This window comes from Falco punctatus, assembly GCF_963210335.1.
Source record: "Falco punctatus genome assembly, chromosome: 1".
In the NCBI taxonomy this organism is placed as follows: domain Eukaryota; kingdom Metazoa; phylum Chordata; class Aves; order Falconiformes; family Falconidae; genus Falco; species Falco punctatus.
The window spans coordinates 31,814,758-31,839,885 of record NC_137580.1 but is presented as its reverse complement, the minus strand read 5'-3'; the positions used below and the strand labels follow the sequence as shown (position 1 = coordinate 31,839,885).

Sequence of the window (25,128 nt, the reverse complement as noted above, 5' to 3'; positions counted from 1 at the left end):
AAGCTTTATCAATATTAAGGCCACTTATACTGAGAAGAGGGCACTAAATGAAAACTAAAATTGTAATGCTAATTGTAAAATTGATGGAGGGAGGGGAAGATGAGACCCAACCTTCCTTCCTCCTCTGAATTTCGTTAGGAAATTTCAGAACTTGGCCCACACCTGGCTGACGTGTTGGTGCTGTAAAACTTGTGTCCCCAGCTCCTGTTAATAGGATACATCTGGGCACTCACAGGCAAGGGAGGGAAAACATCTTGGAAGGAGTGTCCAGCTAAATATCAGCTGGCTCATGTCCTACACTTGTGATTATTTTGTTTTCAGTCTCCTAGCCTCACCTGAAATCTTCTAAAAAGCTTTTCTTTGTTTTGTCTTTAGGATCATTTGGCACGGTAGGGGACAAGAACTCTCAGGGTGATGTCAACAAACTCTGGAAGGTGCAGATCTGGAAAAAATAAAAGATGTATTGAGACACTCCTGTGAGAGGGCCATGGTCAGGTGAGCAGGGGGAACACAACACCTGAAGCGGTTTTAGATCACAGCACAGAGGACAACACTGCGGTAGACCAAAAATGAGTGCCTCTCCTGCAAGGGACAGACAGGAGAGTAACTCTCCACTGCTCTGGGGGAAACCTTAAACCACCACCTAAGGGCCTTTGTACAAGGAAAGGCATTCTAAATATTGGGGTAAGTCGGGGAGGGACAGGAAAGTCCATGAAGATAATGTAGGAAATACAACTTGCATTTTTACAGGGCATCCTGAAATAATGAATACCTTCTTTGAGAGGAGTGCACGATCCTCATCGGGTTTTGGCATAAACGTATCAGTGCAGATTAGTGAGTAAATACTATTTTATGGTTGCTGTAGGTTCAGTTTGTTTTTGTCCTTCCTGAAAGATAACAATCTGGACGTGCAGCTATCAAGCTGTCTTTCACAAAGAATACTTGCAGATGTATATGTAAGCATACATGTAGCAAAAAGAATTTGTTTTGCGTCCAAAAAAAATAAATCACTTCGTTGTCGATACTGTTCCTATTTGCCTGCCAGATATAAGTTCTATATCCCAAGGATAAAAGGAAAAAGCTCCTCACATTGTCATTGTGTGGCCTTAAAAAAGGCAATTTTTTCCCCCTAAATGCAAGTAAAATGGTTTCTTCTGCAAGTGAAACAGTTTTCTATAATACTTGCTCTCTCTTCCAATAAATAAGAGTTATTGGAATGCAGGTCTACGGTCAGTTGATACATTCAAAGGGGTCAGTCTTCATTGCTGATCTAAACTGATCTGAGAATTGGCTGTCACTGTGGTGTAGCCCTGTCCTCCTTCCCCTGCACTGGCTGTTTTTACTCTGTAGCTGAATGTCGATAGCTGCTGGTGGCCAGACCAGAAAGACAAGCAACAAATTAATCAAGCTAATATCTGGTTTCAGATGATCTCTTCTGATCTCAACTTCATCTTTGTTAATAAACAGTGATTTAGAAGTGCTTTCCTACTCTTAACAGTATTCATTACCACACTAATGAAATTAATAAATGGATGTGAATAATTACACTTTTCTGTAATTCAAATATTTTTATAATACTAAAATAATGAGAAAAAAATGTACTTTGCAGAGGTCAATTGTCTGCCATTATCTCTCATGACAAACCAACTTCTGATATATACTTAATGAGTTATACAGCTTCCTTAACCAGGCTAGATGAATCATTAGATAATACTAATGGCTTTTGTTTGAAATTTTTCCAGTTCTGTGTTCTCACTTGCTGTAATAAGCATTCATATAATAAACAGTATTATACTTAGGTTAAAAGCACTACTCGGACTCAAAAATCAGAAGGGGATGTGCAAAATCCCTTTGTTACCTGTAACAGATCTGTAACTGCTTCTGGGCTAGGTGGTGGTTAATAACATGATACGAACTCCTAACTCCTGCAGGCACTCCCGTTCTAAGCAAGTGTGCTGCTGTTTAAAATAGAAAGTAGCACTGTAGCTTAGACACAGTGAAAGGCTGAAAAGGCTCCTAAGCACTGGATTGGCATCCCAGGGGTTGAAGAAAAGCATGTACTTGGTGGCACAGACTTAATTCCTCTTTCATCTCCTCCCTTTCTCCAAGCTGGCTATGTCTCTCCCCACCTCTCCAATCTGAGCCTGACCTAGCTCTGTTCCTGGTGCACCCTGGTTGCTTGATCATCTCTGCTCTTTTTAGGTATCTTCTACCACTCTCCTACTCTGGCCAGTCCCAGATGTTCCCCTGAGCTCACTATGGAAATCACTACTCAGGCTCTTTGAACTTCCTATCTGCAAACCTCTCCCCCATTCTCAGACAGAACTCATCTTTCTGGGGTGCCCTTGTTCTGTCCCCCAGCAGTGTCCCAATGCCTTTTTCCAATTTTGTTTGTTTAGCTGGTTCTATTGCTCCTAACTGTCCGTTTTGCTAATCTTTCCCTCCTTCTGAAGTATAACTTTTCTGCAGTCTCCCCCTCCATTCAAAGCCTTCCTGTTTCCCAGCTCTCTCACACACTTTACTAGCCTTGCCAGCACTCCTCAGATCTTGCTCATCCTAGACAATTCATTAATTTCCAAACCCTGATCTCCTTACCTTAGCCAGCCCTGATGACCAGCTATGACTGCAACTCCTCACTACTAGATAATTGATTCTTGCCGGACTCTAATCTGTTTCCTCTCCCAGCTTGTTGTTTCTACATGCTTTTGTTCAGGTGAAATGGCACTCCTTGTCCCGGTGGTGGGCAAGTGTCACAGAGGCCACCACAGGCATAGGAGGCCAGGCTTCCCTGCTCCTAGCTGCAGTGCTGTCCACCTGCTGTCGCTCTGGACACTTTGGGCTGGTGTGTGCTTTGTAATGCTGGAGTGCAGAGTCTAGAGCTGTGCTGAGATGGAGCCAGGTCAGATGGCTTTGTTTAAAGCCCGTTACTTTTTATTGTTTATTTATTGTTGAGATTTTCAAGAGTTTTTGTGTAGTTCTGCTCTTTTTGGGAGTGCTTATGCTTACTGTAAGCATAGCAATACTGTCTTTTAGTGCAGACTGTACATGTTCTATCAAGCTTCAAAAATAGGTTATATTGGATTTAAACATGACAATGAAAGGCCAGGCAAAATGTCTACTGACAACTGCAACACCTGTTTCAGAAAGGCCAGGATTTGTGTCACCATGGTCATAGCTTTTTATTCCCATGCTCTGAACACTTGAAGCGTGGCACAGTGCAGTTCTCTCTGTAGGTAGCTTGTGGATACACTTCTCAAGGAATTAACTGAAAATATAAAAAGCCTGTAGCAAGTACTCAGAGGTCAAAATGCAGCCATGTAAGCCTGTGTAAAATTTATGCTGCTTCTTGTTTACTTATAGGTCTTTGTTATATAGCATACCGTTTCTCAAATAATACGCTATCGGGTCACATTGTTTTTCCCCAGCTTTCTGGGGAGTTGGACTCAATGATCTTTATAGGTCCCTTTCAACTCAAGATACTGTATGAGTCTATGAAACTGAAGTGCATCTTGTAAGACAACATGAATAGATTCAGTTCTGTAGTAGCTCTTGCTTGATTAATTTTTTATGCTATATTTGGAGTTTTAGGGAAGTTACACACAAAACCATCATCAAAACATTGGGGAAACTAACACAAGACACTTTCTTTATTTTGTGAATGAGTCTAACGTTAAAAAAACCCCAGACATTATAAAACCTTCTCTACCCTTAGCACTTCAGTGCCATGGTGGCATGGAAATTGTAGCTGTTACTTGTTTGCACTTGAGATTCTAGGAGGAGTTTTTGAAGGTGAAGAGAAAGAAACCCAGGTCAGAGACCTGTACTATGCTAATAGAAAGTGAAGGAGAGTGGCAGAGGATGCAGAAAGGCAAACACCTTTTATCAGAACTGTAAGAGAATTAAATGAAAAAGCAGAAGGCTGGCAGTGAAGCAAAAGGAAGGTAAGATACTAAGCAGAAGAGTGCAAGGGCCTGTGTCAAAGGAAGGTGGGGATGCAGCAGCTAGGCTGAGGTCATTGCAAACTTTGGCAAGACAGGTTTCATGAAATTAAATATTGCATTACATCTGAAAGTCACGTAGCATGAGATAGGGTGTGGCCCAATACCTTTTGTTTAGTAAGTATAGACATAACAGCAACAAGTTTGAGAAATCCTGCTTCTGGAGTAGCCAGCCTTTCACAAACCCAGGGCTGCAGTACTGGCGGTGTGGGACTCCCTTCACAAATCCTTTGCCTGCTCTCCTGTAGCAGGGATTGAAGTGGATGGGGGTTTTTTGGTCTCTCCCACTGCAGCATCTGGAGGTGCACAGTCCTTGCCAGGTGCTGTGCAGGGGAGCCCAGGTACCTGCCTCGGGCTGGGCTGATAGGCACAGAGCTCCAGCACTCATTCATGGGTCTCCAGCCACACCACGCTCCTGCACAAGGTCAGGGGAGGGACCTTTGTCTCTTCTGGGGTGTCTGTGCATAACCTGGCACTCATTACTAAAGTCCCTTTTGTTTTTATTTATGTAAATATTTTTTCAAAATAACACAGACTAAAAAGACAAACATAGTAACAAAAAAAGATGCTTGGTTGTCATCTGTGGATTTACAGAAGTCTGTTAGGCAGAGGGACTGCACCATCTCTGTGGCCACAATATTGATCTGCTGTCTGTGGTAGGAATAATGTGGTCTTTTGGTGCATCTCTGGTGACACTATAACTGAGGGATGGTGAACAGAGCTGAATGTGAGCAAGGTTTGTGTGATTTGGCTGTTTGCTCATTGGGAAATAAGTCCATTGACCAACAGGCAGCATAGCTGGTGTCAGTTGGAGGTGATGCAGTTTCAAATGTAAGTACACAGTGGAGATGTGTACTTAAAATTTTACCAGCTATGTTAAAAGTGTGTTAGTACACGTTCTGATTTTCAGCTGCTCAGAGTCTTCAGTGTAAATACATGACCAAGATTAATCAAATTTTTGCTTGACATGGGAAAGGTCTGTAGTAGAATGTGCAAGGTAAATAATGGAGGACAAGCTACAGGACAAAGCAAATAGACATAGAACTTATTCTTTAATTTTGCAATGTTTTTTCTTCCACAAGATAGCATAATTTATTTCTTATTGTGAATGTCTATGTGTAATTTTAAACACGTTTAAATTTATCTTCTACTTATAAACATGTTAGGATGAATACAGAAAATGAAAAATGGATTTGGCCATACCATTCTGTTCTGAAATAAAAAATTATCTTGGAAAAATTACTTGCTCTGCCCTTAAAAAAAAAAAAAAAAAAAGGATTTTAACTCCTATGTGAAGTTTTCAGTTTGGCACATTGGCAGGGGGAAGCTTGGAATACAGTTCGCATTTTTAACTTTGAGGACCATTTACCCTGGCAATAGTTAATTCAGGGACATATTGACTTTCTCATCATCTGGTGTCTTTAAACGAAGACTAAATATTTTTTGTAAGCTAGATGCTTCAACTTAATCTAAAAATGTGGTTTGATGCAAAGTCATTTGGTCAGATTCAGAAATTGCAGTTGTGTAAATTGGAGGAGATAAATAATCGTTTCCTCTTATCTATACAGAACTTTTCCTCAGTTGTGCTTTTATAGAACTCTACACTTCCTCAAATGTATTTCAAGTATATAGTGCATGTTCTCAGGTACTGAAACAATCAAAATTGTCATCACAATTAAGCAATGAGGTGTGGCAGCTGCAGTCTCTGGTTTGGAGGAGAAAGCAAAGTAGATGGCAGTCTCCAGCCAATTAATAAGCTAATGCCAGCATCATTGTGCCTTTTTCCACCAGGGACAAATCACCTAAATATGCTTTGCTTGTTCTCCCTCCCTTAGTTAGTAGGGGAGTCTTTCCCCTTACCTTTCTGGAGTAGGTCCAGGTCTATAAATGGAAAATAAATCCATTAGTTTCTAATATTTATGTTGAAAAAGCTTTTCTATAGACCAGGTGATTTAAATAGGCCTGCTGTAGTGAGAAAGGTGCTGCTTACTGTGAGTGAGGACATGAAAATGCAGTCCTTTACTTGCCCCTCTTACCTGCAATGTGTGCTATGCAAAGCAGCGCTCACTGGTTTGTACTCTCTCAGCTTTCTCAGTTTTCCAAAATAAGACCCATTCTTGAGATATCTCAAGCATGTAGCGCTAAGCTGGTCAGTGGTGCAGATACAGAGCTGCCCAACGCCCAGAAATGCAGGTAACTTGGTGTTCATTTCTTACTGTTCCCTTGCAAAGGCTGTTTTACCCAGAGCCATCGCTGTGGATACTGTTTTCTTTTTGGTTGCAAAGGCAGAAGTTTCAGCTCTGCCCTGAGAAGTCAGTGGGTGGTGAGCCTTCGCTGCTGATGGAGAAACTTGCCTTTTGATCACTGGCCCGGGAGTCAAGGTAGTTGAGTGCTATTACATGCGACCTTGTGCCTGCACATGTCTGGTCAAGATATAGTACTTGCAGACTTCACAGGGGGTCTTACTCAGTTTACGTAGACTTACTCATTCCATAGTGCATAGTCTTCTCAGAACTAGGCTGGGGTACTGTATTGTCTGTTTGACTTTACTTTCATTGTAGGAATGTGACTCTGCTTGTTTTCTTAATATTCAGAGAAGGACATTGTTGATGTTAAAAATAGTAACGAATAATCATGACTACAAAGCCAAAAAAAACCAAAGAGAAGATCCAGGAACCCTGAGTATGTAAGTCTTCAAGTTTGGCTGGCATTTGTTTAGCCTTTTTATTTGGATTTTTTATTTGTAATCAAATGAAACTTTGATGGATAGGTTTCCAGCTAGGCTGACTTTACCTGAAAGGCTAACAAGCTTTTCAAACAAAACATTTTTTTTTAAATTGGATTATAAAGCTGTCTCCAGTGATACTTTGCAGGAATGAAGCAATGTTAAATGTTCAAGAGAGGCTTAGCCTTCAGAATTTGGCATTTTCAGAGGCCAAAAAAACCCTAGGCTTCTCAACTTTTTTTGTCTGTCTTTATCTGTGGTTCATTGACACCCCAGCTGGAGGCATTTGGTCATTCAGATACTGTAAAAGAGAAGAAAAGTAGAACTGATGTAAAAAAATATATTCTGGCAGACCTTTTTCATGTTCTTCCAGTCTGTGAAATGAGGGAATCCATTAACATCACTTTCTTACTTACTTGCATCTGTATTTCAGCTCCATCGGCTTTGTTGGCTACAAGGCTATTAGCACAGAGGATAAAATACAAGAGCAAAACAAGTAGTTCTTAGCAAAACCCTCCAAACCTGAATGATATAAATGATGGAGAAAATTTATTATCTGTGTTTGGTGAAAAGCTTAACAAGTGAATAGCAGGGCTATAGGGCCACAGAAAAGGAGAGGGATGGTTCTGCAGCGGTTTTGTACTGAAGTGCAAGCAAATGTATGCAGCCTAGATTATAGTATTTACCACCAATGCCTCGAGGGTTAAGCCTCTTGTCAGCTAATTATGAGCATCCTCTATGTTGCTCTGGAAATTGCACAGCTGCAAAGTGTGACTCTGGAGCCCTGCTGCCCATGCAACAGAGGTGTGGAGAGCTGTACCTCCCAGCCTGCAGTCCTATCCATGCCTCTCGTCTTACAGAAGAAGGCTAGCTTCTATTTTTATTCTTTCTAAAAAATCGAACTAGTTTTGTTATGCTATATGTATATTATTGTTGTTATTAAACGGTTTCATTATGTATTTTTAATTATACTCAAAGACATGAACACTGTTGGTGATCAACCATATGAACAGCTATGAGAGTAAGTGACACTGAAGAAATACCCTGGGAGGTGGTATGTTGTGGTTTGTCATGTGTGCCTGTAACTTGACTATTTTGGCTAGAAAAGGAGCGTTTGTCACAGTAAAATGAAGCCCTTGGTAATGTCAAAAACAGTCTTGTTAGATGTCTGTGGAATCTAGGCTTCCAATTCACAGACAGGTGCCACTGGAAGGTGGCACAAGAAGTACTTGAAGTAACGCCAACCCAAGCTTGTCTATTCATAAACAGTGCCTTCGCGCAGAACTGTGTGCTTGGATCCAAAATCAAGGTAGCTGCATTGGAGAAATGCTGCATCCTATCACATATCTCGTGGTAGTTAGGGTGCTGCTTAGCATGGATATGGCAGCACCACTTAATCCCTCTGAATTCTGCTGCCTCAGGTATCTGTGCTCTGTTTCAGCAGTTCATGGGGACCAACGTAAGCAAGCAAGGTGCCTGAGACATGCGCTGCTGTTCAACAAGATGTACTCCTTGGCACTTTCGCTATAATCTCATGAAGCGATTTTTCTTACAGTCCTACTTAGTTTAGATAGAAAACTGGTTCTATGGGAGTCAGGGAGTCCATTTGAAAAGTCTGAGTAGGAGGAAGGTTTTAGCAAATAAATTTGGATGAAGAAAATCCCCAGGTCTGGTGTTAATTATTATTAACACAGAAAACCACAGATATATAACACTTGCTCATTGCCTTCCCACTTTTGTGGTTGTAAATGAGTCTTGCGGTTGTACTGAATACTCTGAAGTTTCCATCAAACATTGGCCCGCACTTACTGAAGCGGTCAACACCCTGTCCCACCAGTGTCAACGGAATTGTACAGTTTGATTCCGATTTTGGCAATAGGGTATAATATAAATTCAGCATAGTGATGAATGTAGCACAAGTCTAACAGAAATCTAATTATTTATGTTTCTGAATGTGGATAAATAGGCTAAAAATGGAGGTTTGGGGTTGAGCATCATATATTTGCATGACTATACATTTTTATAGGCTTACAGGTGGGGCAAGAAATTCTCATATCTAGGCCTACATATATTAGTATTTCTTAATCAGCGTTACGGTGTACAAAGCTGGTAAAAGCATCTACTTAAAGTTTTAATGTTACTTCTGGCATAACTGTAACTGCTTTAGAATACATGTCGAACTGTAGCAGTAGTTAAAATAAATACGAAAAAAGTTTGCATACATAGATCCGGAGCAATAGGTGTAGCTCCTTAGAGCCCAAAGCTGACGCAACCTCTTTCAGGTTCTTTTAAAAATACCAGAAATACACTACAAAAAATCCAACCTAGAAACTTGACCTAATGGGAATGGTGAAGCAGTACTACCCTTTGTATTGCTGTTAGTCTGTTAGGCTTTTTTTTTTTAAAACCTAAAAAGTTCCAGTGCTGTGGAAAGATGAAAACAGTGGAGTCAGAGAAAACATGCATATTTTAGGATGTCTTTATTTTAAACCCACTCTTCCTCTCACTTCTTTGAAGTCAAGTAATGTTGCTTAGGTTTGGCTTGTTTTTCGATCTTCACTGTACAGAGATGTAATCTTCTGATTACTCAAAAGGGAAAGAACTTCTTAACTACTGCTGCAGCATGTGTTTTATGCAGTTAGCCATTTTTCTAAGACTGGCATTTCTTCATGGATAGGAAATGTCTAATTTATACTCTTTTTTTTTATATATATTGGCTTGCAATCATAGAGCATTGGCTTGTAATCTCATACCTTGCAAGCTATTTGTCACTAGAGGCAAAGCTGAGGTTTCTGTAGCATGTTCAATCAACAGTTGTGCAACGGGGAATCTTTCCTTTGCCATGTTTTGCATGCCCTTAGGTTTGGGGCACTGGTACGTGCTTCCTTCTTGTGATCTGGACATAAATCAGAGTTCTTATCTGTTTAGTACGTTTAAATATCCCATGATATTTCTTTCCTGAACCGTGCAATTCAAGAGTCAACACCCAAGCTTTCTTCACCCCAGTGATAACTGCTGATGTTCGCAAAGCACTGTGCATCATCCTAGCTGAACTCTCCAAGACAAGCGAGCGTGGTACAAGGCACTAATGTGGCTGCAACACAAGGGCACCTGGAGAGTATTGCTGCTGCAGGATGGCACTGTCTCCAGGCTAATTGCAGTGTCCTCTCTGCAGCACTGCCTAGGTGATACTCTTACTCTTTTTCGGTTCTGGAGATGGTTTGGCAGTAGGTCAACAAACCTAAAGACTGATTCCATTGGGCACATAAATATATCTCAGACCTCCATAAAGGTTATTGGTAGACAGCAAGCTCAGACTGCAGTCCAGCCTACATCGTAATTGGTAACATGGTGAGTTTTTTCCCCTCATTTTCTTCTCCTTCTTGAGGGGTCATCCTTTAATATTCATAGTGCTTTGCTGCTTCTGTGTTGTGGCCTTACCCCACTGCTTTCGCTCAGGAAGCCCCATCATCTCAAGGAGAAGACTCACCACTGCAATGTCCAAAATCATCAAGTCCTTCAACGTAGTCCAGTGGACAGGAAAGATGCTTATCACTGCCTTCTGGGAGCTCAAGATGCTGAGATTATTTACCTAACATAACCCATCAGTCTGCAGGGGTCACGGTATACTGATTTAGTTCAGAAAATGGGTTTAGGGAAAGAATTCAAATGAGCAGATGTTTTTTAGGCTTTAATTAGCAGAGAAAAAAGCTGGTTTAGTGGGAGTACTGTGATATGTCGCTACCTTCTGATTACCTTCTGGAAGAGCAAGTCTCTCTCCATTGATTGTGATTGACTGGAAACTAGCAAGAGTAAGCTTGCAAGGCCAAAGCTAGCTGTCTCGGTGCCTGTCTTGGTTACACATTCTCAGGTTTGTACAGAGTTTGTCTGATAAACATTTTAACACAAGCATGCAGCCATGTGCTCTTCTGCAACTCCCAATTGTTTCTCTCTTCTTTTTGGACGACAAATATTCTTGCTGTGCCTTTCTGTCTGCTGCATCTTCCAAATTGCCTCCAAGGCTTTCTGCAGTGAAGGTATATGTTGTCAGAACAAACCCTACATAGTAAGAAACCTGTAATTCTTTTGGCCTGAGTACATTCAGCATAAAGCTACATGAAGAACTGGCCTAATACCAATACCTGAAGGTAGACTGGCCCAAGCTGATGCAGACGGACTGCTTCCAGCACCTTCATGTATTGCTTATTGCTTTTATAGCTTTTTTTATCCATAGGTTGCAAGATGTCCTTGTGTGGAGGTAAGTGAAATACAGTTGTCAGGAATTTGTAGGGATTTTTTACATTTTATTTTATTTTTTATACTATGACAAGACAGTGCCTATTATGCTAGTATCTATTTTGCTGAGCTTAGCCTCTGAAGAGACCAGTGGTAGTCCAGGCTGCCTACAGTTAACAGAAAGCAGAACAATCTATTTTAGGTAAAGTGTTTTACAAAGGGGAATTAAACAGCCTTTGGAGGTATCCACATTTTTCCAATGACTAGAAAGGAACCTCAGTGTTTCTGTTGCTCTGGTGGCCAGAGGGTGTTTAGATCTTGGAGGATGAAAGGATGAGACCAAGGAACCAGCTCAAGAGACCTATGGGAATGTAACAACACCTCTGTGGTTAGGTCCTCTTCCAATAAGGACTGCAAGCTGAAGTTAAGGAGTTACAGATCAGTAGCTGTATCTTACAACTAAAATCCTCTTTTCAAACTGGGTATTCAACATGCATTTACGTGTAACAACAATATCCTTTATTTGTGTTTTATGGAGTGGAAGCTTCTAGGAGGCAATTTCCAGTGCTGAAAGGACTGGCTGAAAGCTTGCCCTCTTTTTCTCTTCAGGTCAATATTTTTCAAATTTTCAAGAACCGCTTTTTCTTTGTATTGTTGCCTAGCATTTGGATGAATACTGGATTGAGAAATATCTTCTTCTCCAGCAGGAATAAGGGATTTACAGAGAAGCTGCATTTTTCTAAACAGAGGAAGTTAAGATCAGCACTAGAAAGGTCATGTACTTTCCTGTTGGTCTGTATCACTAGAAATGCCAGCTTTTAATAATGCCATTAAGCTCCACAGATCTCTGAGTTCTTTGGTGATACTCATCACATCCGTAAGTACTTTTTACCTCTTCTTGGCAATTGCTTATTATTCTTATGAACAGTCACTATTCGATCCAATCAGATTTAAACTTCTGAATCACATGAATGTAAAAGCAGTAGTGTTGAGAAAAGGGATTTTTAATGTGAATTAATGCTCAGAGAGAGGTGGAATTATTTTAGCGTTTGCTTATGTGGCGATGTGGAATATATGGCGAGCAACAGCTTGAGGGAGGTGTTTCCATGGAAGCATCTCTTTAAAGTGTTGTCCTCAAATTAACTCAGTGAGTCAGTCAGTAAGAGAGATGTGTTTAAGGTAATGATTGAAATTGGAAACTCTGTTTTGCACATCTGTTTGGTTTAGGTTTTTTAAAGCATGTTAAGCTTTGTATTTAGCTACATTCTTCATGTGGTACTGTAATTACTGTCTATAGCCATTTTCTTTATTTTCTCCTCCTTCCCTTCTTTGAAATTCTAACTTTTAAACTTTCATTTATTATGACCTTTATGTTTTGTTTGCCTATAAGTAACTTTTTTTTTAATCTCCTGAGCTTTGCTGTGACTTGCTATTATTAGGATGCAAAATTTCTTTCACACGTGGGCCCTCAATTCTTTTCGCATCTGGGCAACAATAAAAAGGCTATTGTTTGCTCTATTTTCTGAGCGCTAGGTGAATATAAGATTTGTGTTTCTAATCTTACCATGTTTCCTTTGTAGTCTTACTCAACAGACAATCAGTACTTGGTGTTAAACATACAAAATTTGGTATGCTGATTGCTGGTCACATCCTATTGTACGAAGGGCAACTACGTCAGCTAGATGAGGTGTATCTTCAGGTCCCTGCCAGATGGCTGCCTTTGCTCCACAGCCAGCTCTGCTACTGATTTGCTCAGGTTATCAACTCCTGATCTTTTCAAGTGAAAATGAGCTCAAGTAGCTCTTGACCCCAGCAATTACTATTCAAATGACCTGGTCCACAGGTGTTTGCCTGGAGTAGCTGTGGTCAGAAGAGGATGTACAGTCAAGCCTTACTGGGAGTTACTCATGACTAAACTTTCTGGGCTCACATGCCACAAACCTTTCCTCTTTTTTGAACAACAGTCCAATTCCCAGTCCAAGAAACCTTTCTTTCAGAAGTTTTATCATTATAAAATATATGAATCACAAAGAGTTTTGACAAATTGGCATTCCTTAAGAAGTGGAAGGTCCTAAACACCTACCTCCAACTCTAACCACCTTTCCTGACTCCTTGGGGTTTTAGGCAATGCTTCAGAAAGGCAGCTTGAGTGATCTGCTCTCATTTCTTTTGAAGGGCTCAAATGACAAGACCCTGAATATATGACCAGTGAGACACTGGAGTATTATGTTTTTCCATCAAGCTGTGATGAGTGGCTTGACATACCAAATTTCCGTTCCAAGTTCCTGTTTACATTTATGTACACTAATGTTGAATACAAACCTCTGTGCTGACCTTCTACAAAATACAAGTAATAAATTATACAAGCTGTTTTGAATCAAATGTAAGAAAACCAAAGTTAATTGAAAGGGCTTAAGGGTGGAGGGTGGGTGGTATGGTGGCTTCCTTCTTCTCCAGGGTCCCTGAGGTCTGCCATGCTGGTTCTCCTGCGGAGTGATTTTTGTATCGAGCAAGGCTCAAGTTATGCTGGCAAGCCTGGCCAGGTTCCCAGGAAAAGTGGAAGGACTTTGTGAGTTTTTCCAGCTTCTGGTTTTGTATTCAAGGGCTATAGAATGGTTTCCTGCTCCTCCCAGGCTTCCTCTGTCCTGGGCTTTTCATCCCAGGGTGGGCATAGCACACCTGCCACTGCAAGTTTAGCAGCCATCCTGAGCTGACTTTGTTTGCTTGTGCCTTTGGCTGTGAGCAGTAGTCCTGAACTGACCAGGCACTTTTCAGAGGCATGAGCTGTGTGACTTGGCACCAGATGAAGGCTATGCCAGCTGCTCTGCATGACACACTAAATAGAATTTTTCTGCTGTCGAGTAGGAAAGTATTATTTACAGGCATGACCTAAAGCGTCCCCATTTTATTTCTCAGGCATTTTTGACACGCTGCTTCATGTGCAACTGCATTTTGTGAATAAGGGTTTCCAGCGAGTTCCCATGCTGCATGTGCAATCCTAGATGCAGCGCACTTTTACAGGCTGTTATTTGCTGTAACAACAGCTGAGGTGATGACACACTCCATAAGGCAGTTCTTGCCTCCAAGATCCACATAAGGAAAGAGAATTTAAGAAAGGATTTTTTAAGGTGATACTATGTTCAAAAGCATGGACCCTCAAAAGCCTTACGAGTGTGAAACAGAACAAATCCTCCATATAACCCTTTTCTGGCTGTGGTAATGACAGGTGTGTGTTTTCTTTTTAAATAGCAGATAATTTGTCTTTGCTTATACCCCTAGCATGAGGAGAATCTACTCCATGATGAGCTTTAGGTAAGTGGATTTGTTAAACATTTTTCAAATAGCCTTTTCCTTTCTTTAGCACTAAAAGAAATTTGTCTATGTGGGTATCTGCATCTCCTGTTGATCACCAGGTTAATGGTTTGTTTTTGAGGAGGAAAAAAGAAAAAGACCACTCTTCCTAGGGGAAATGCAGGGCAGCAGTTAAGGTAAGAGGTGTGGGAATATATGGGCCATACCTGAAATGGCATCAAAAGGTGCAGTGTGCTGGGGAGGCTGGTTACTTGTGAGCCGAAACTCTGAAATAATGGGCAGAAGGAATTGTGGGTCAGATGCTTAAATGTCTGCCAGTCCAAGAGGGAGGCAACAGGACTGGAAGTGGCAAATGTAGCATGTTATCCACGTAGGAAGGGAGAAAATGGTGACCAGACTTGGTCCACCAGGTGACCAGGTATGTTGTAGCGTGTAAGGCCTCAGAAAATTTTTTAAGAAAAGAATTATTAACATATGGAGGCTGATAAAGCAGATAGTCAAGTGCAGGTAGGCTGTACTAACCCACAAACTTTTATTATTTTATTTCTAGGCCTGTAGAATTCTTTATCTGTGTTCCTGTGAAGCTCTGAGTATATTCTCAGAAAGGAAGTAATTTCTAAATCTTGAGGAGAGGTATGAGTGTGGGAAGTGTGATGCTGGGTGAAGAGCTATCTGGCAGATGTGTATCAATCAGTTGGTATTGACAAGGTTCAGATTATCATACCAAAAAAACATGAGGACTTCAATACTAGAAATCAGTCTAAACATATACAAAATACAAAATGGGTGGATGGCAAGAACATTAGTAGTCAACTGTTGTTTGCTTTAGCTGGGGAAATCTAGGGAGAGTAACTTACCTAGCCAGTTCTGGCTCCCTGCTCTTCTGTAGCACTGAAGAAGCCATCTTCCAATACTAGAGACTCCATTGTAGCTCTAATGCCCCGTTTCAACTTCTTGAATCTCAAGCCAAGGCTAAAATTCCTTCAGTAAGGCTTGTTCCACTTGCCAGAGTTAATACTGTAGCGGAAATGGCCTTAGCATCCAGACTGTCCTAATTCAGAACAGGAAAAATAAAGGTGGAACTGTATCTTGCAAACATTTCTTGTAATCCCTGCAACCCAAAGTCCAATAAATATTTCTGAAAACTTTCCCTACTTGAAAGGACTTTCTTAAAAGAAGTGGTTTAGTGGCAGTTTTATCCACTTCTTTTAAGAAAGTCCTTTCAAGTAGGGAAAGTTCTCAGAAATGTTTGTCCAAAATGGGCACCTCCCTGCGGTCTTCCTTCAAAGAACAATTTTAAGCTCAAGAGCACCTGAAAACTGGGCAGTTTAAAACAAAAATTGCAGAATACAGACATGTTGGTATTTTATGTGTGGTGTGGTACCTATCTCAGGCAACACTAACTTGTCCTTCACTAGGAATTGCTCTTGACCATTTATATCTCTCCTAATCTTACATGTTCAACATGCTGCAACAGTGATTCCCTTTAATGTGAAATGCACTATACAAACATCAGATGTTATTAGTATACTATTATCAGACATAATTAGCCTTATGTATATTGTTTACAGAATACACCAAGGGTGCTGGAAACTGTTCTACATGCCTCCTGAATGGATTGTACTTATCGTCTGCTTTAATCTTCAAAGTGGAAGACCAGCAGTTGAATCTGCCACACAGTAAATACTACACCTTTCAGAAAGTGATGGGACTAAGAACAAGTGACTTTCCAGAGGAAATATCAGTAAAAGAGACACAATTACGTGCTTGATAGTACAAATAAATGGGTTGTATGAGCTATTTCTCCTTCCTCACGCTGTCCTTTGCTGTAATAGTTGCTGTCTTCATCTCCACAGTATCCTGCTACATAAGAGTGCTTCATCTTTGCAGGCAAGTACATGACATATCGCAGATGTGAAAGACATCCTGCAACTGGTAACGACCTTTAGGTGGACTAGTGCTATGAGTAAAAGGGGAGGGAGTTGGGTTGAGTCTCATGCGCCTGTTTGGTGTGTGCAATCCCACTGTAGACTCCACTGGAAACCTTGACAGTTAGCTGTGTTCCCATTTTCCAGGGCTTGTACTTCCATACACTATTTCTTCATTCATGAGAAATGTCTGTGTGTTTCCCAAGGCACCACATCTAGAAAGTGATGCTCGATTGCCGCCAGGCCCTGGTGTAGCTGTCAGGTTGTGTTAAGCATCCTCAGATGAGCAGGGGCAGGTCTGGGGCCGCAGCCTGAGGCATCGAGCAGAGGCGGGCAGCTCCTTCCTACCTGCATCCCCAGTACCATTCCTCCCAGCCGGCTGTGGTCCCCAGCGAGTGCCTTGACAGGCTTTCATCCTTGCACGGTGTGCCCTGTTGTCCTTAATGCACCCCGGGCTGAAAAAAGTCCTGGTCTGTATTCCTGATGCCAAGTTTCAGTGAAAAGAAGAACCGCAAGCATGGAACAATGATATCTGATCAAGGGTTTCGGTCTGTGGAAAAGCTAATACGTAATAATTATTCTGAAATGTCTGTTTTGAATATCTCTGAATATCACAAGCTCTATATTTCATCCTCTTATATTTTATTCAAGAATATTTTTCAAATAAGGAAGCTCTATGGACTTTTTTCGAACTCCCACAACAATGAAACAAAGTGCTCTGTGGTATCTGGCATGTGAAGACCCTTGCTGTGACTAACAGGGGAGAAGGCTGGTAAGTCAAATCTTATTTCCTGTAACCAGTAACAGTTTATGAGGCCTGCGGAGACCAAGCTGATAAATAAAGACCAGGACCAATCCGAGCATGGTGTGGGGATCAAGGACAGCAGGTAACATATTTATAAATGGGCTATACATAATTTATTGAAATTAGCATAAAGTTACAGTTTTACAACTCTGTAAGTCTTGAGTTACACATCAGCTGTAACAGAGACACCTCTTTAAATCTTAATATATGCAAAATGACACTTGTTACCTTTAGGTTTTTTAAAAAAAAGTCCTTCCAATACAATTAAGAAGCAATTCTTGTCTTCTCGCTGCATTAATTTATGCTTGTTACTTAAACAAAGAAACACTTAACTTTAAAGTAACGGAAGTCTTAGGTTTGTGATGTTGTAATGTTTATTGATACTGTAACAATTTTAATGGAGTGCATTAACTGATTATTAAGACTGTGTTCTCACAAAGTGATGGAGATACTTAGCAAGACTCAAAAGCAACAGCTTAAGTAGGTCATATTATGCCAGGAAAGTTATGCTCGTTGATAAGCATAATATTTGGGCTTAAGTTTGGAGAGGTTTTAGAGAGCACCCAAACTATATATCCAGAGGTTTTTCAATCATCTTTTTTAGAGAGGTAAAACTATATTTTCCTGTGCAGAAGAACTGTTCATAATCATTTTAGTAGTTAACGTTATTCACCTTTTACAGCAAGAAGATGGTCTCGTGCTGTAGTATTACCTCTTTGGACTTGAGCTATCAGCTATAGTTTGGATCTGTTTGCTTTAGGTAAAGAAGCTAATGATGGAGTCAGTCATCCTTGTCAATCCTTGAAATATCCTTCTGTATTTCTAAGAAATGTTCAAATTCCTGTTCCATGAATGCAGCTTAAGAACAGGACAGAGAATATTTTGCTGTGATTTGATTTTTAAGGCCCTTTGTTACTTTTTCCTGCCTTTACTGCCTGAAGCATCTTTCTGCTAGCACTGAGCCCAGAAGTTCAGAGATTTATTCAATACCTTTTAAGTTCTGCTATGTGTGACACATACAAAAGGCTGTTATATATTTTCCTTGTAAAGAGACACAACTGCAGTAAAAACACTCCTGTCAGTTTCTAGATTTTAAGAGAAACAGGCAGGGAAAACCCTGCGTATTGGCTAAAGCTGAAGGCTGTGACGAAGAGCTTCCTGTCTTGGATTCCTATTCAGGTTTAGTGTCTACTACCGTCTTTCTTTGGGAAAGCAAATATTGGTCTCGTTACTCCCTTAATTACCCCTTATAAAGCCAAAAATATTTGTGTAGGATGAACTGTAACCAACTAAAAAGCAGCTACTGCCTGCGTGCTTTTGTCCATAGGATGTCTTACTTACATGTAAGTTCTTTTAAGACAATAGGAACTGTAATTATGGCCTGGGTTAGATTTTAGTTTTCAGTACTTTACAAGAAGCTACGCTGTTAACAGGCAGAGACTACCTTCTTATTCTGGTGAAGTCATTCATTACATGCATGTTAAAGATGGGCACTTGAGGTCTATAGAAAACCCCCGGGAATAGAATAATGTTAAAGAAAAAAAAGCGTTACATTTCTCCTGGCGTATCTTAAGGCAGGGGACCAACATCCAATTTATACTGCAAGGAGAGTGGGGATGGTTCCTGCACAATGTGCAGTGTCGGGTTGCCAAGAATAAAATCCTCCAAAATCATTCCACGGTTTTTATGGGTGACAGTGGGCTTGGATCAAACCAGTTTATGTGGCACAGGCATCACTGGGAGAAGTTGCTGTGACAGGAGAAAAATTTTCTGATGTATGGCACAGAGAGGTCTCCTAATTGCAAGATCTCACAACTATGCAGCAGAACTGGTTTGCCTGATGAAGTAAGACAATTACTGTAGTACTCGATCCAGAGAGGGCCCTCCTCGCACCTGACTTGACTTGAGATCCTTTACTGATTATTGTGGCAGGAATGGAATGGAATGGACTATTCAGATGGAAGAGACCTACAACGATCATCTGGTCCAACTGGCTGGCCAGTTCAGAGCTGACCAGAAGTTAAAGCACGTTGTCAAGGGCATTGTCCAAATGCCTCTGAAACACTGACAAGCTTGGGGCATTGCCCACCTCTTTGGGGAGCCTGTTCCAGTGTCTGACCACCTTCTCAGTAAAGAAATCCTTCCTAATGTCCAGTCTTAGCATCCTCTTGTGCAGCTTTGAACCACTCCCATGTGTCCTCTCCCTGGACCCCAGGGAGCAGAGCTCAGCACCTCCCTCTCCGCTTCCCCTCCTCAGCAAGCTGCAGAGAGCAATGAGATCAGCCCTCAGCCTCCTTTTGTCCAAACCAGATGAATCCTGAGTCCTCAGCCACTTCTTATTTCCAGTTCTTCACCAGCTTTGTTGCCCTCCTCTGGATGCGTTCAAGGACCTTCATATTAGATGATAATAATGGGTAATCACCAATGAACTACATATTAAGGAAGTTTACTGTATTTGAGATGTATTAGATACCAGCTGGTTTGATTTTGCTGTTACATTTGCAGATCTAGTTTAAAGGTCTGTACAGAATTGGCATGTAGGATAATTAGTTGTATGGAAAGTAAGTTCAAAGAAATGAGATTTATTCTCTCGCCTTATGGCAACACATTGCCTTTAGGTAACTCGCCTAGAGTTGTCCAAAAGCAGTTTCAAGGATGAAGACTCAGAAAGGAGATACTGCCAAGCACTTCTCAACAATAAGTTACAAATGGTGTCATTGATGAAATAATCTGTAATTTTGAAACTAGAGTTTGAGGTGTTGAATGCTTTATTTGGAATGCACAATTCTATACAGAATTGGTGCATATATGGACTTTGAAAGAGTACCGTGTTTGTGCAAGATTATTTATTTTGGCAAAAATCCTCACTTTAAATCACTCTCAAACCCATCTTTTAGGCAGAAGTCATTTGGATAGAAGACAAATAAGCGTGGCTCTTGTACCTAAGCAGTGGCTCCGTAGGCAGCACGTGGAGGCCAGCAGGCTGTACAACACAGGTGCAGAAGAATTGCACAGGTTTGAAATGTGAGATGAGTCTTTTCTTCAGTGTAAACATGCTCAGCTGGCTGCCAGTAATTATACTTGCTCGTCCTGCTACTGGCAACACCACGTCCAGTGTCAGCCAAGGGTTAACAAATTGTGTAGGAAGAAAACAATGGATTTCTTAAAAAAGAAATCTTTGAACTGTCTGTGAATAATAAAGGAGTCAACAATGTCTACTTTCCTAAAGCACTTTGAGATCTGTAAATTAAGGTTTACATAAGAGTGTAAATATTATTATTTATTTAACAGCTCTCACATTACCCTTCACCACTTCTCTTCTTCCTCTTCCTCCTTACTTGTTTGTTGGGAAGATGCTATTTGCATTCATGTATATGTGTCCAAAGTGGGAGGCAACGAGAGGATGTGGCATGTAGGACTGGTAAAAGGAACAGGAGCAGGGAGGAGAGGGGATGAGGGGTATGGGCAAGGTGAGGGGAGAGGCTATAAAAAGAGTAAGGAAAGGTTAGCAAGAGGGGAATAATATTGGATTTCTTTTGTAATTAAAAATTTCTTACCTTAAAGCATCAGCAGATCTTTGTTTTGGGGTTGGGTTTTTTTTTTAATGGACATTTCTTAAACCTTTTAGTTAAATCTTCAAGACAAATAATAAAAGTTTAGAGCAGCTATGGTAAGGAAAACTTTTAAAATTTATCGGGGCTTTAGTTGTCAAAGCATGTGATAGGATTCATATTTTTAGCATTCTGGCTGAAATAAAATTCAGACTACTGCTGGGGCTGTTTTTTCACGTGCCGTGTTTTAGTCTGCACATCTTTCTCTGCCATCATGCCTCCTCTGGGACAAAGTGGGAAGCACTCACCATCATACTGCAGGGCTGTGCGGAGCGCCCACCGCTCTGAACCCACAGTCCCCCATGCCTGTACTGCAGGCTCTGGGTGAGCAGTCCCTTATGTTTTGGTAAATGTTGAGAATGGGTACTGGTATATGTTAGTAGCAAGACATCAACTAAATAGGAAGTTAAAAGAAGATACTGCAGGAAGAGTAAAAACAATTGTAATGTGTGACTTGAACTGAAACCATAGCTGTCATGGGAGGATGTGAACAAAATAACTCGACTCACTTGTATCCCAAGGATGCATTTGTACTGGCAAAAACATTTGGGGCATGGTTGTAATAGAATACACTGGTTTTATAGTGAAGGGGCTGCTCAATTTTTATAACACTGAAACAGATCCCTTTTTCCTTTCAAACACATCTGTCTAAAATTGTTGGACATGGTATTCTTTCATAAAAACTGTCCTTCCTGTATTGAAATAGTTCTTTTTGTGTTGGAAAGCCTTTCCTGTAGTTTTTCTCTCTGTGATTCCTTCACATTTTATTTCCCCCTCCTGTTCCTGGCACTGGCTCTGTTGCATGTTGTCTCTTTATGACTTTCTTCGCTACTCAGCTCTGGAAGTATTAACTACCATAACTCCATTCATTTTTTTGCATATCACTTATGCAAAAGTGAAGATGAAATGCACAGTGTTGTAATACAGAACCTTGTGATAGGATTCTGGTTCTTTAGACATTAAATGAAGTGTTTTCTAATTGCTGTCAAAGTAGTCTTAGGAGTTCTTTACTATTCCCAACTATAGCAGAAATAATGGGCAAAAAATTGTTCTGAGGATGCATTGCAACCATACTCACCTAAAGCAGAAGAGTGCAGGGTAGCTAAAAGCAGACAACTTCCTGGTAGGTACTGAAGCTTCAAAGACAAATTTATAGTTCTTAATGGAAAATAAATTAATTAGTCAACAACAAAGTTGTAGCATTTCCATTGTGTTCCAAAATCAAAGCATCCTATATAATGGCTGGTTCAGAGTCTGCCTCAAATATTAATCCTTAGTAAATACCCAGATGTACATCAATATGAATTTAATATTCACAAAATGTATTTGACTGGGCGTTTTCATTAATAAAATTAATTGCTGAAGTGTTTACATGCAGAATACTTTTGAGACAATAGAGAAAGCCAGGGCTTAAATTCTTCCAGGTAACAGCACAAAGGGAGGAGGTGTTCTTGAGCTGAGTATGGGTAAGTCCTCAAGCAAATAGTTGTTCTGGCTGTAATTCATACAGAAATCAGCACTGGTCTCCCTCAGTAGTGATCAGGGCTGTGTGTTTTACATATCTGAAAGAAGAAAGGCAAATTTATATTAATGCTTGTTCCCAAATATAGACAACTAGATTGATTCTAGTTTCTGAACAAGTTAAAAGAGACAATGTTGTGTCCGAATGGTGGAAACAATACCAATTCTTTTCAGAGCTATGTAGCTGTTTTCTAGAGTCCCAATATCTTGAATGTACAGGAAATGTTCAGCTGTGCATTCTTTGGATTTGTGGAACATTGCAAATTAAATTAAACTGTAAGAGAGACAGTTTCTCTCCTAATGTTAGCAGAGAGTCTTGCTCATGCATGCTGTCTTTTGAAGCTGTGTCTACTGAAAGAGCAAACCTCATCATGTGAATATTATTATATTAGTGAATATATATCTTGGGCTGCTCTGATACTTTTGCTGAATGGATGACCATTTCTTTTACCTGCCTGTAATTATTTTTATTTTAGTTGTGATTTAGGTGAGCTTGGTTTACTGTACTAGGGCCTGGGTCTTGAAGATGAATGGGGTTGACACTTGTACAGCAAGTATCCATGTTGTGTGGGAGTTCTGTAAGGGAGCTTGTAGCACAGATCTCTGTTATGTAGACATGCTTCTTGGTTGTGTTATAACTTCTTGTGATATATAATAGCTGGACAGAGTTCACCTCTCACAGAATTTGCACATGCCAGGAATTTTTTCTCATTCTCTGTTTGAGACATTTTCTGTGGTTGCACCTCCTGCTAAATGCTAGACTATCACAGGTATTATTCCAAGTATCTACAGAGTAATCCAGCACCTTTGTGAGAGGAAATCAGGACCCTTGAAATTTACTTGCTTGCCTTGTTTTATTCGATGTTCCCTATCCAAGAATATTTTTTGAAATTAGGTCAGCTGCTTCAAAGTAAACCCTGAAGAGGGATGAAAGAGCACTGGGTTATTCTTCCTTAGCAGCAGCATCTTTTGAATCTATGCCAGATGCATGAAAAGCACTCTGGACTGTCGCTCCAACTGCCCTGGTGTCCTGGGAAGAGTTTCAGCCTCTTCTCCAACCCTGAATGAGGCAAAGGCTTCTGGAACAAATGACACCCACCTTCATTGCTTGTGGCTACCTCCTTATGGAGACTCTTCCAGACTGATTGCAGAACATCTACCCTGGATTTCTAAGAACAGACTTTGGATTGCCTGCCTTTGTGTGAGCAACTGGCTTTTCTTTCCTAAAGTTTTTTTTTGAGAATATGATGGGTCTGATCTAGGATTGTTCCCTTCCTAAAACATTATCACGGTCAGCACATAGGATTGTGCTTAGCAAATGGAATGAAGAGCGTTGGATTAAAAATGCTGTGGAAGATGTCACCATGCTCTGGCTGAGCCCTAAGTGGGTACCTGGAACGTGCACATCTCATACCTTCTCACTGTCAAAGCTGGGTTTCACAAACAGTGACTCAGAAGAGAATAAGCCACAGCTGAGAGAAACACAAGGATTCCCAGTTAAAAGCTTCATCTGATTTCTTACATGTAGAGTATCAATGAAAAACTGTATTTAAATGCAATGTTAAAGTACACTTCTGTTAAGAAAACTGAGCCTGTGAACCACCAAGGTAGACCTTGAATCCATTTTCCACCGTGTCTTTCCACTTTGGGCTGTTTTCTGCTTCACATGGAAGAAAAATCGGTTTCCTTTCCATAGCCACCTCTGTGCAAACTGAGCTGGGACGGGTGAGGCAGGGCTGGTGCTTTCCTCCTTGGGCTGCAACGTCAGCCATGCCCAGGGTGATGGGGGGGCGGTGGGGTCTCCACCAGCAGCGCTGCTGCGGCCAGGGGCGGTGCTTGGTGGTTCCACTGCCATGATGTGATGCTGCGTACAGAGCTGCGGAGGCTTTTACGATCACTACTTACTAAACATTTCTGATGCCGACACAGGAGAAGAGTAAGTTTTGACTCACAGCTCCAAAGGCTGGGTGTCTCTGTAGGGCTGAAAGGTGCAAAAAGCAAGAGTGTTATTTTCTTAAGTTACTAAGTCACTAAGCTGCTGGGAGATATGGCCATGTACACGCAGACAAAGCAGATCTGGTGATTAGGCGGCTGGTTTACAGCTTGTTTTCTCAGTGTAAGAAAGTTGCCAGTTAAAACAGAAAAAAATTCAAAGATAATAAAACTACAGTGCCTAATTCAGTATCACCACTCCCAGCTCCCCGTTAAGCTTATTTAAACAGACAGCAATGCTAGTGACCGCTTTGTCTAATCTGAAATACCATACTGTATTTATTGAATAACGTATCCATTTATCATATAGGCTTCTTCCTCACTAGCATTCTGAATGCTGTTATCAAAGTGTCTTTACATCTTTAAATCTCATTTAGAGGGAGAGCCACAGCCAAAATGCTAATGAGCTCACCTTAATTGTAAACACTGAGCACTGATAAGAATGAAACTCCATCCTCCGTTCTTAAAGAAGTTCTTACGTGTTTCCTACTTACACTGCTTTTTATCTGATTCTCCTTCACTTCTGTTCTTAGGCAGATTAATAGGCACCTGAACAGACAAATAACAGTACTGCATCTTCTTCACAGCCTTTTGACAGACTTCTGAGATTGCAAAATATTTTTGGAAAATTATTATTGGAAAAAAAGATTACTGAATGATCAGGTGGACAGCAATTTTTAAGGCTGGAACAAACCGTTCCCCCGCATTCACAGAAACACACCAGTAACTCGTACTTAAATGCTGATGGGACATTTTTTCGAATGTGATAAGTGTGAAATAGCCCATAGTTTTATCAGTCTCGGTTGCTGCCCACTCCTGCTAAAAAAAGGTTGATTGTGATCATTAAGTTGCAGGTAGGCAGTGCCTCTGGACTGTAAAATAGGAATGTTAGTGCGCAGTGATGAAAGCAAACTTTGCTCAACACCTGTCTATATATATTGCAGGTTTCAGTGGCTGCCCAGTTGATCTGTTCGCTCTGTTGTCTGGGAATAAAGAAGTG

General features: G+C 40.7%; 1 protein-coding gene across 3 annotated transcripts in view; it reads left to right on the top strand.

Moving 5' to 3' along the window:
- SLC34A2 (solute carrier family 34 member 2) overlaps positions 1-25,128 on the top strand; it is a 76,984-nt gene that overhangs the window by 15,779 nt on the left and 36,077 nt on the right. For 2 of the 3 annotated variants that reach the window (XM_080386338.1, XM_080386337.1), the window contains exon 1: positions 1-25,128. This exon is cut by the window's left edge and continues 15,779 nt beyond it. In XM_080386338.1, the coding sequence (XP_080242464.1) occupies positions 25,030-25,128 (99 nt within the window). In that variant the 5' untranslated portion in view covers positions 1-25,029. The other variant, XM_080386339.1, reaches the window with a different exon arrangement.